Below are 12,753 nucleotides of genomic sequence, written 5' to 3'. Positions count from 1 at the left end.
TCATTTCACAGGTGACCATATTTTGTTCAATGTGCAATTATTAAATACATTCATAGCTTGACTGTGTTTAAAAGGTGACATGCAAAACAAACATTGTAAAATATAACTGAAAATAACTACAAAAACGCCCAATTTGTATTCAACCAATATTGACTTTGTTATTCTGAAGGATCATATCCTGCTTTTCTCTTTCAAGCCTCTCAATAATTTGTTTGTCATAAGAAACAGCAAAACACCTCCATGATACAAGGGAATATGAATCAGCAAACACTATTGGACTATAAGCCTCAAATACCTCCCCTGGCAGCTTGTTTCATACACCCACCACCCTTTCTGTGAAAACATTACCCCTCAAATTCCTATTAAATATGTTCCCCTTCACCTTGAACTTATGTCCCCAGCGCTCCAGGGAATAGTGTGCCTACCCAGCCTACTCAACCTCTCCTTATACTCACACCCTCTAGTCCTGGCAACATCCTCGTAAATCTTTTCTGAACCCTTTCAATCTTTCCTATAACATGGTGCCCAGATCTGAACACAAATACCATTTCAAAAGCTTTTGTTTCGTATGATATTGCTACAAAGGAGCAATGTTCTCACAGCTACGTTATGGAACTTGATGGCTGACATTTGTGGGTTGTCTCCGAATTCAATACTTTCAGGTTGGAGCGTAAAATAACTATCAGTCCCCGGCATCGACACCTTTTTAAATGGTTTAAACCATTTAAAAATAAATAACTACAATTGTCAAATTATCAAGAACCCTGGGGGAAAGCAATAGCTGTCAGGAAATTCTGGCAAATTACCTTTTTAGTTATCGAATCATCAGAATCAGACGGCATTCTTGTTGAAACATGGAAAATGACTTCCACTGTAGAGGTAGCATAGTAAGGTGCAGTTTGACCCGTACTTCCATTACGTTGCAGACCACCCATAAAACCACAATGTGTAGACAGGTCAATCTACAGAAAATAAATGAATCAATTACAAAATGCTCTGTTTCCCATCACAAATAAAGCACTACAGAATTGAATATTGTTTTGAATAAAGCACTAACTAATACACAGTGAAATTTGACATACACTTTCCTACATTAACACAATTTTTATTCTGGATATTTATTTCTGATAGTTGTAGAATAGATTATAGAGCCTGTCCCTCTAACGCGGCTTTTCAACGACTGTCTTCAACCTTCAAGTTTGAGGTCACTCGCCTAAAAAACCTCGAGCTGGATCGACTGTAAGTGGTGAAATGGCGAGCTGGATCCACCATCTGCACGCACACACACACACACACACACATCGCAAAGGCGGGGGCCAGGGAAAACGGGGGAGCGCTGTTTGAAATTCACACCCGCGATGAACAGGAAGGTAAAAGATGTCTGGCAGAGCTACGGGAAGTCCTTTAGAGAGCGCGGAGGCGGGGGGGGAGGGGAGGGAAGAGAAGGGGAGAGAGAAGGGGAGAGAAGGGGGAAGAAGGATTGGAGACACTTTTAAGAAGCCAGACAACTTTCAGCGAGCATTTAACATTACCGGTCGGTTTTCCTTGGTTCTGAAAACTCCAATGAGCCATTTAAAATGCCCGGTCAGCGAAGGCCGACGGCTGCTCTCGACTGCCTGTAACTACATAGCGACCCCACTCCACTGCACTACGAGTTCAAAAGAACCATGCCGACCAATCTTTCCTCGACCAAACTGAGGCCGCGAGTATGCGGGAACTTCCCTCGAGCATGAAGGAAGGAGAGTTCCAGTGACCTCCTAGGACCACGTGTCGACCATGCTGCGAGTTTGAGTCGAGCTCAAACTCTTCTAAACTCGCAAATTAGGTCGCCACAGTGGGACAGGCCCTTTAGGAATAATATTTTACTGTTGTGTCAATGTAAAAGCTCTGCTTTTAGCCCATTAACTGAAGTTTTTCCTGTCACAGATTTTTTACAGAATTAAAACTTGTAACTTTATATATAATAACTGCTTTCAACTTGGCAAATATTTATTCCCATTTTAATTCATGTAGTAATTAATCCATATTAATAAGTGAACACAGTAAAATGTTGATCCATGTGTACGATAGCACAGTAGTGTTGCAGGAAGTGCAACCAGAGTAACCAGACCTCTGGTAGGTTCTGCGTGGAATTTGCACATCCTCTCTGTGACTGCACGGGATTCCTGGGTGCTTTGTTTACCTCCTACTTTCCAATGATGAGCTGGCGGGTGGGTTAATTAGTTAATGTAAATTGCCCCCCTTGTGCTAAGGACATGGGTGAGAAACCAAGTTTACCTTAAGGTAGATGGACACAAAAACCTGGGGTAACTCAGCGGGTCAGGCAGCATCTCTGGAGAAAAGGAATAGGTGAAGTTTCGGGTCGAGACCCTTCTTCAGACTCAGTCATTGGACGGGAACCCTGACTCTCAGTCTGAAGGGTCTTGACCTGAAACATCACCTATTCCTTTTCTCCAGAGATGCTGTCTGACCCGTTGAGTTACTCTAGCTTTTAGAGTAGCTATGGAGAACCTGTATAAGCAATGTTTTGGGTTGGGATCCTTCTTCACTCCGATTGTAGTAGGGAGGGAGGGAGAAAGCTGGAAATGAGAGGGGAACGGGACAAAGCCTGGCAAGTGATAGATGAATACAGATGAGGGGAGGGGATTAATTGGCAAATGGGTGGACAAAAGCAAGAGAGGACAAGGAGACATAAGGCTGTGAGATCAGTAGAGAAGAGGGGTGAATTGTGAGGCCAGAGGAAGGCCTGTTGGGGGAGGGGGGGGGGGGAGAAAAAGGAGACGAGGTATGGTTGGTTAGTTATGCTGCCTGACCCACTGAGCTATTCCAGTAAGATGTCCGATTCATGCATTTAGTTCCACAGTGTAGCTATGGAGTTTAGAAGGACGAGAGGATATCTACACCTCGGAGTTTAGAAGGATGAGAGGGCTTCTCATTGAAGCATATAAGATTGTTAAGGGTTTGGACACGCTAGAGGCAGGAAACATGTTCCCGATGTTGAGGGAGTCCAGAAGCAGGGGCCACAGTTTAAGAATAAGGAGTAAGCCATTTAGAACGGAGTCGAGGAAACACTTTTTCTCACAGAGTGGTGAGTCTGTGGAATTCTCTGCCTCAGAGGGCAGTGAAGGCAGGTTCTCTGGATGCTTCCAAGAGAGAGCTAGATAGGGCTCTTAAAAATAGCGAGTCAGGGGATATGGGGAGAAGGCAGGAACGGGGTACTGATTGGGGATGATCAGCCATGATCACATTGAATGGCGGTGTTGGCTCGAAGGGCCGATTGGCCTACTCCTGCACCTATTGTCTATAGCCTTGCTTCCAGCAACTACATTATTCTCACATACACAAAAAAATATTTCTGGATATTGAAGTTATAAAATAGATGAATTACATTATATATTTGATGGGCTTCAATAAATAAACAAAAATTGTAAATATTTCAAAAGTTATTTTGAAGTCAATCTATTTCAAACACAATACATCAAAAAATTAGCGATTCACTGAAGTAACAGAAACAAAATAAAATAGTACTGTTATGAAGATTTTCCAATAAAGTTTAGGAAGAAACATACGATACCTCCCAGCCTAGCCCAGAGACAAAATTTTCATAGGCTTGGCTTCCTCCAGTGTTTGTAAGAATTGAGCACTTGTCTTCCTGTCCTTCCATGATGTAAAACACTGCAATTTTATGGGTTTCCCGACTTGAAAAACATAAATTTATACCAGTTTTGCACCAAATTATCATGTAAATAAATCATGAGGAACAACACATTCTTTTAACTCATTAGATTGTTTCTATGCATATTAACATGGATTCATTTAAATGTACTAATATGGAAATGTTACATTTTATTTGATCCTCTTCTGAAAACTGAAATGCATGATGCAAAAGGAAAGCTGTTTCTTCAAGTGGAATCAGGAATACTTTTGTAGTTAATGTCTGGTGTATTAACAATATTGAAGGATAGATCAAACTGTTTTGGAACATGCCACATTATAATTAGGTTTAATGTATGGATTGGAGAGGACAAAGAATTAAGCACCGACACACATAAATAGATAAAAATGTACACAATAAAGAAATATAAATGTTAATGAATGGCAAAATTGGCAGAAGAGCTGCAGGAAAAGTACAGTGCATTCAGAAAGTATTCAGTCCCCTTCATTTTTTCCACAATTTGTTACGTTACAGCCTTATTCTAAAATTGATTACATTCATTTTTATCATCAATCTACACCCAATACCCCATAATAAAAATAATTTAAAAGAAATAACTGAAATATCACATAAGTATTCAGACCCTTTACTCAGTACTTTGTTGAGGCACCTTTGGCAGTGATTACAGCCTCAAGTCTTCTTGGGTATGAAGCTACAACCTTGGCACACCTGTAATTTCTCCCATTCTTCTCTGCAGATTCTCTCAAGCTCTGTCAGGTTGGATTGGGATCCTTCAAAATCCATCTAAATTCCAGAGTATATAAGCCCAGCCACTCCATTCTGTCAACTTATGACAGTCCCGCCATCCCGGGAATCAACCTCGTGAACCTACGCTGCACTCGCTCAATAGCAAGAATGTCCTTCCTCAAATTTGGGGACCAGAACTGCCCCCATACTCCCGGTGTGGTCTCACTAGGGCCCTGTACAACTGCAGACGGCATGGACACGGTGGGCTGAGGGATCCGTTTTGTGCTATATGACCCTATGACTCGATCGAGGACATTCTGAAATATCCATTTTCTTTAACAGGTTGAAGTGCTGGCTAAGCCAGACAACACAACTTCACAATGTTCACATAAAAGTATGATTATATACTTACCACTGCCTTGAATCCAAATATTTTAGTTCCCTTAGTAGCTTTGAGTTTTTCTTCAGGAGATGGAAACTATTCCTTGAAATAAAAGACAAATTTAAGCAAGAATTAAAAATTATTTTCTCCAACAAACATTAATAATTTAGAAAAATCACACCGACAATTCAAAATTCATGCGATACAATGAAGCAAATGATTTTAAAGACGTTTGCATGAATATCTGTACCCTTACAACACTTTACAAATTCAGAAAACATAAACAGCATCCACGCTGTCACACTATAAATAAAAGGGTAGAGGATGCTGCTTCTTTTGGCTAGGTAGTCTAAAAGCAAGAGCAAGAGAGAGGGAGAGAAGCCAAGAGATTTAAGAATGGAATTTCAGGCTTTTGGTCTGGGCATAGCCAATGATTTTTCTAGCACATATCTGTATTAAGTGAGTGGTAACTCTTTTGTTGGAATCCATCTTGTGATCTTGTAAACATCTCCACTTGACTGATTTGATTGCATGTTCAGTTAAGATTAAAACTTACAACTCAATGTCAGCTAATTTCATGAGTTGATATTTTGGGCAGTTTTATACTGTCAAGCAAAGAATGAAACAGATAATGTTGAAATTTTCTGCTCATAATCTGGGAAGAATTGATTATGTTAGTTAGGTATTGCAAATGTGTGCTTATTTGTAATAGCTATCACTGTGTACATAGCTCCAATGAAAACTGAATCCTATTAACATGGAATTAATTTTGAAATCAGATGAATCTATTTCCTGACAACCGGAACTTCACCCCCTCTCTGTTGTCACATAATACATCGGTATGAGACTTCTGGTGAATTGTTAGCATTTTGTGCTTCAAATCCCTGAAGAACAACAGGTATCATTAGGTCTGGTCTTTCACAATATGTTATTTAATAAGTCGACAAAAACAGAAGGGAAATTGGATTTTAATGTTTTGTTTGTCATGTTTGTGCTTTTTAAATCTCTGAAAGTGTTGCTAATTCTGAAACTCTTGAACTAGAGCTCTCAGCTTCTAAACCTGAAGTTTTCCCAACTGCTCATTTTAACAGGCAAAAAGGTGATGTGCTAATGAGCTCAAAAGCAAATTATTCAACACAGACATCAGTTAATTGCAAAATTGTAATTCAAAATTCAATAAACCTTCGAATGATAATGTTACCCAAGTAATCTACAAATCAATTAAAAAAAAAAATCTTGTGCAATCATTGAGGATAAAAAAAATGTTGACCTTTGTTGAAAAATCTTAAATAATAAACGTTGAAAACTTGCGGCATGATTTTTAGAAATCAATATTTCACTATTCGAGGACATTCAATTCAAACATTATATATATTTGAAATTAGAACTGATTATCAACTGATACCAATTGAAATTCTTGATGAGCCTATTTGCTTAATTGTTTCCAAAGGGAAAAAAATAAAAATCCTCATTAATTAAACAATCATAAAACAATGAAACACAATATTTATTGTCCAAGTCAGGCATGCCAGTCAACATAAAATGTATGCAGAGATTACTTTTGCACTACAATATATCTTTTGAGCTTTAAGATATTGAAATACTTTAGAGATACAGCGTAGAAACAGGCCTCTTGACCCACAGAGTCCAGTGATCACCCCATACACTAACACTATACTACACAATTTACAATTTAACCAAAGTCAATTAACCTACAAACCTGTATGTCTTTGGAGTGTGGGAGGAAACTGGAGCACCCAGTGGAAACTCAAGTGATCACAGAGAGAACATACAAACTTCGTACAGACAGCACCCTTGGTCAGGATCAAACTCGGGTCTTTGGCGCTGTAAGGCTGCAACTCTACCGCTGTGCCACTGTACCACCCTGTAAGGCTGCATATTATCCTCTGCAGAGGACAATTTTAACTAGTCAAGCGACAGCAATCATGAACAGAAACCCATAAACAGTGCACAAGGCCAAGTGAAGGAGTATTCTCTGCATTGGCAGCTATTAGTTAATTCTCATGGCTCAGTTATTCCTTCATTGTATTTGTAAACCTACTTCCTTCTTCAATTCATACTAATTGCAAACATGGCTGTAACCACTTGCAGCAATCTCGAAGATTTTATTTTTGTCGTACAGATTATAATTTGGCTCAAGAAAATGTATTAATCATAAAGCTACTTTTTTCATCTATTCCCTGATGCTAACTAAATAGCACATATGGTGAAATTATATTTTATGCATCAGTTTTAAGGGTTTGTATTTACATTTGCCTCTGGCATTTCCATATTGCCAAGAGTGATGAATAAGAGTTTACAATTTCCTCCAATAAATTATTGGGAAGACCAAAGCCATTATTTTTCAGGCCCCGCTGCTAACTCCATTTCCTAATCACCGACTACAAATCCTTACCCTGGCAACCATCTGAAATTGAACAGGACTTTTAGTTGCTTAGCACTCATGGTGACAATTCCGTACTCTCCATAAGGCTGCCTAATTCTCCCTCCGTAACATTGTCCGCTTCTGCATGTCTACCACTGAAACACTCACCCATAATTTTGCCTTCTCTAGAATATATTTCAACATCTTCCTGGTCAATCTTGCTTCTTCAACTCTCCTTACTTTTCACAGTGCTATAGTGTGATAGAGCGTGGAAGCAAGACCCTTCGGCCCAACTTGTTCACACTGGCCAACGTCCCAGCTGCCCGCATTTTGTCCATATCCCTCCAAACCTGTCCTATCAATGTACTTGTCTAACTGTTTCTTAAATGTTGGGATAGTCCCTGCCTCAACTACCTCCTCTGGCAGTTTGTTCCATACACCCACCAGTGTGACAAAGTGACCTCTCAGATTTCCTATTAAATCTTTTCCCCTTCGCCTTAAACCTCTGGTTCTCGATTCCCCTACTCTGGGCAAGAGATTCTGTGCGTCTACCAGATCCATTCCTCACATGATTTTATACACCTCTATAGAGATCACCCCTCATCCTCCTGCGTTCCAAGGAATAGAGTCCCTATTCAATATCTCCCCATAGGTCGGACCCTCTAGTCCTGGCAACATGTTCGTAAATCTTCTCTGTACCCCTTCTAGCTTGACAACATCTTTCATAGAAACATAGAAAAATAGATGCAGGAGTAGGCCATTCGGCCCTCCGAGCCTATACATGAGGTACAGAACTGAACACAATACTCTAAATGCGCTCTCACCAACGTCTTATACAACTGCAACATTATCTTCCAACTTCAAAACACCCTATCGATCTGCAACTCCACCTTCAAGGAACCTTGCACCTGCAATGCTACAGTGCCCTCCATCATGTTTGGGACAAAGACCCATCATTTATTTATTTGCCTCTGTACTACACAATTTGAGATTTATAACAGAATAAAAATCACATGTGGTGAACGTGCACATTGTCAGATTTTAATAAAAGCCATTTTTATACATTTTGGTTTCACCATGTAGAAATTACAGCAGTGTTTATACACAGTCCCCCATTTCAGGGCATCATAATGTTTGGGTCACAGCAATGTCATGTAAATAACCATAACCATATAACCATATAACAATTACAGCACGGAAACAGGCCATCTCGGCCCTACAAGTCCGTGCCGAACAACTTCTTTTTCCCCTTAGTCCCACCTGCCTGCACTCATACCATAACCCTCCATTCCCTTCTCATCCATATGCCTATCCAATTTATTTTTAAATGATACCAATGAACCTGCCTCCACCACTTCCACTGGAAGCTCATTCCACACCGCTACCACTCTCCGAGTAAAGAAGTTCCCCCTCATATTACCCTTAAACTTCTGTCCCTTAATTCTGAAGTCATGTCCTCTTGTTTGAATCTTCCCTATTCACAAAGGGAAAAGCTTGTCCACATCAACTCTGTCTATCCCTCTCATCATTTTAAAGACCTCTATCAAGTCCCCCCTTAACCTTCTGCGCTCCAGAGAATAAAGACCTAACTTATTCAACCTATCTCTGTAACTTAGTTGTTGAAACCCAGGCAACATTCTAGTAAATCTCCTCTGTACTCTCTCTATTTTGTTGACATCCTTCCGACCAAAATTGTACACCATACTCCAGATTTGGTCTCACCAATGCCTTGTACAAATTTAACATTACATCCCAGCTTCTATACTCAATGCTCTGATTTATAAAGGCCAGCACACCAAAAGCTTTCTTTACCACCCTATCTATATGAGATTCCACCTTCAAGGAACTATGCATGGTTATACCCAAATGAAAGTAGTCATGTTTAGTATTTTGTTGCATATCCTTTGCCTGCAAGTCTGCGATTCATGGACATCACCAGTTGCTGGGTGTCTTCTCTGGTGATGCTCTGCCAGGTCTGTATTGCAGCCATCTTTAGCTTATGCTTGTTTTGGGGGCTAGTCCACTTCAGTTTTCTCTTCAGCATACAAAAAGCATGCTCATTTGGGTGATTAACTTGGCCTCTGAAGAATTTACCATTTTTTAGCTTTGAAAAACTCCTTTGTTGCTTTAGCAGTATGTTTGGGATTATTGTCTTGCTGTATAATGAACCGCCAGCCAATGAGTTTTGAGGCATTTGTTTGAACTTGAGTCGATTGGATGTGTCCTTACACTTCTGAATTCATTATGCAACTACCATCAGCGTTGTATCCTCAATGAAGATAAGTTCGCCAGTACCTTCAGCAGCCATACATGTCCAGGCCATAACACCCGTACCATCGTGTTTCACAGATGAGGTGGTATGCTTTGGATCTTGGGCAGTTCCTTCTCTCCTCCATACTTTGCTCTTGCAGCACTCTGATATAAGTAAGTTTATTGGCCAAGTATTCACATACAAGGAATTTGCCTTGGTGCTCCGCCCACAAGTAACAACATGACATACAGTGACAGTTACGAATGACTCAAAAAACACTAAACATTAATAATAATAAAACATTAATGATAAAACACCATTGATCAAGCATGTGAACCAACAAAATACCAGATCAAAGGGAGGCTACAGATTTTTGGCTGTTGAGTAGAGCAACTACTCGTGGATAAAAACTATTTTTATGTCTGGCTGTGGCAGCTTTGACAATCCGGAGTCGCCTTCCAGAAGGAAGTGAATCAAAGAGTTTGTGGCCAGGGTGAGAGGGGTCAGAGATGATCTTACCCGCTCGCTTCCTGGCCCTTGCAGTGTACAGTTCATCAATGGAGGGAAGGTTGCAGCCAATAACCTTCTCTGCTGATCGGACGATTCGCTGCAGCCTCCAGGTGTCGTGCTTGGTGGCTGAGCCAAACCAGACCATGATGAGAACAGGCTCGACGATGGCCGTGTAGAATTGGACCATCATTGCCTGTGGCAGATTGTGCTTCCTCAGCTGCCGTAGGAAGTACATCCTCTGTTGTGCTTTTTTTTTACTGTAGAGTCGATGGTAGCCCCCCACTTAAGGTCCTTGGAGATGATGGTGCCCAGGAAATTAAAATACTCCACAGATGTGACTGTGGTGTACAGATGTGACTGTGGTGTTAATAAGTTAATCTTTGTCTCATCTGTCCACAAGGCCTTTTTCCAGAACTGTGGTTGCTCCTTTAAGTACATCTTGGCAAACGGTAACCTGGCCATTCTATTTTTACAGCAAACCAGTGGTTTTCATCTTGCTGTGTAGCCTCTGTATTTCTGTTCATGAAGTCTTCTGCGGACAGTGAGCATGGACAAATCCACACCTGATAGTCCTGTCCCACGGTATGAGTTCATTCCAAGAGCTCTCCCGAGTTTAAAAAAAAATCAAACTCGTGGTAAGCACGGAGAATGAACGTGGCGGGTACGTCGGAGCTCGGGGACGTCGCTTCACGCTCGTAACGCTAACGGCAAGTTCTCGGGAAGACTCGCTAATGGCAGGTAAGCACGGGAAGACTCGTGAAGATTTTTCAACATGTTGAAAAATGTCCACGAGAGCCCCAAGTACCGACAAGTGGCCATTACCATAAATCTCCATGTTCAAATCAGGGCCAACTCGGGAGAACTCTTGGAATGAACATGTACCATGGTACAAGGCTTTGACTCCTGAAGTTTCTGATCTGTATGACAGGTGTTTGGAGATTTTTCTTTATTATAGAGAGAATTCATCTGTCATCAGCTGTGGTGATCTTCCTTGGACTGCCAGTCCCTTTGCGATTAGTAAGCTCACCAGTACTCTCTTTGTTCTTAATGATGTTCAAAACAGTTGATTTTGGGAAGCCTAAGGTTTGGCTGATGTCTCTAGCAGTTTTATTCTTGTTTCTCCGTCTCATAATGGCTTCCTTGACTTTCATTGGCACAACTTTGGTCCTCGTGTTGATAAACAGCAATAAAAGTTTCCAAAGGTGATTGAAAGACTGGAGGAAAGACTGGGTGCTAAGAGCTCTCTTATACCTGCAATAAGGAGGCAATTAAACACACCTGAGCAATTACAAATGCCTGTGAAGCCATGTGTCCCAAACATTATGATGCCCTGAAATGGGGGGACTATTTTATAAACACAGCTGAAATTTCTACATGGTGAAACCAAAATGTATAATATCTGACAATGTGCACTTTAACCACGTGATTTTTTCTATTACAAATCTCAAATTGTGGAGTAGAGGCAAATAAATAAATGATGGGTCTTATTCCCCAAACATTATGGAGGGCACTGTAGACCCCTCAGCTCCACAACACTCCCCAGAGCCCGACCACTCATTGTGTAGGTCCTGCCCATGTTAGACTTCCAAAATGCAACACCTCACATTTCTCTGTATTAAATTCCATCAACCATCCATCAGCCCATTAGACCAATCCATCAAGACCCTGCTGCAATTTTTCCCAATCACCTTCACTGTCTGCAAAACCACCCACTTTTGTATCATCAGCACCGTGCTAATCTTATCATGTATGTTCTCATCTAAATCATTGATATAGATGACAAACGTAACGGGCCCAGCACCGAACCCCGAGGCACACCACTGGTCACAGGCCTCCAGTCCGAGAAGAACCTTCCACCATTACCCTCTACTTCCTTCCACAAAGCAAATTTTCTATCCAACTCCTTGAATCAAATGTGATGTAACATTCCAGAACAGCCTACCATGCGGAACCATGTCAAATGCTTTGCTGTAATCCATATAAACATCGACAGCTCTGCCCTCATCGACCTTTTTGGTCAAGTCTTGGGAGACACGACCTCCCATGTTCAAAACCATGCTGACTTTCCCTAATCAGCCGTTGTCCATCTAAAGTGGGGTGCCTCAGGGATCTGTGTTGGGTCCTTTGTTGTTTGTCATGTACATCAATGATCTGGATGAAGGTGTGGTAAATTGGATTAGTAAGTATGCAGATGATACTAAGATAGGGGGTGTTGTGGATAATGATGAGGATTTCCAAAGTCTACAGAGTGATTTAGGCCATTGGGAAAAATGGGCTGAAAGATGGCAGATGGAGTTTAATGCTGATAAATGTGAGGTGCTACACCTTGGCAGGACAAATCAAAATAGGGCGTACATGGTAAATGGTAGGGAATTGAAGAATACAGTTGAACAGAGGGATCTGGGTATAACCGTGCATAGTTCCTTGAAGGTGGAATCTCATATAGATAGGGTGGTAAAGAAAGCTTTTGGTATGCTAGCCTTTATAAATCGGAGCATTGAGTATAGAAGCTGGGATGTAATGTTTAAAATTGTACAAGGCATTGGTTTGGAGTATGGGGTACAATTTGGTCGCCAAATTATAGGAAGGATGTCAACAAAATAGAGAGAGTACAGAGGAGATTTACTAGAATGTTGCCTGGGTTTCAACAACTAAGTTACAGAGATAGGTTGAATAAGTTAGGTCTTTATTCTCTGGAGCGCAGAAGGTTAAGGGGGGACCTGATAGAGGTCTTTAAAATGATGAGAGGGATAGACAGAGTTGATGTGGACAAGCTTTTCCCTTTGAGAATAGGGAAGATTCAAACAAGGGGACATGACTTC

At 40.9% G+C, this 12,753-nt stretch overlaps 1 protein-coding gene across 4 annotated transcripts in view; it reads right to left on the bottom strand.

Annotated features, from left to right (window-relative positions):
* ralgapa2 (Ral GTPase activating protein catalytic subunit alpha 2) overlaps positions 1–12,753 on the bottom strand; it is a 328,019-nt gene that overhangs the window by 133,388 nt on the left and 181,878 nt on the right. For all 4 annotated transcript variants that reach the window (XM_055638986.1, XM_055638985.1, XM_055638987.1 and 1 more), the window contains 3 exons: positions 4,815–4,886; positions 3,575–3,698; positions 807–962 (listed from right to left, as the gene is read on the bottom strand). In XM_055638986.1, coding sequence (XP_055494961.1) covers positions 807–962; positions 3,575–3,698; positions 4,815–4,886 — 352 coding nt within the window. The remainder of the gene's footprint in view (positions 1–806; positions 963–3,574; positions 3,699–4,814; positions 4,887–12,753) is intronic.

This window comes from Leucoraja erinacea, chromosome 8, assembly GCF_028641065.1.
Source record: "Leucoraja erinacea ecotype New England chromosome 8, Leri_hhj_1, whole genome shotgun sequence".
Lineage (NCBI taxonomy): Eukaryota > Metazoa > Chordata > Chondrichthyes > Rajiformes > Rajidae > Leucoraja > Leucoraja erinaceus.
The sequence above is the reverse complement of the archived record's forward strand: the minus strand, read 5'-3'. Positions and strand labels throughout refer to the sequence as shown.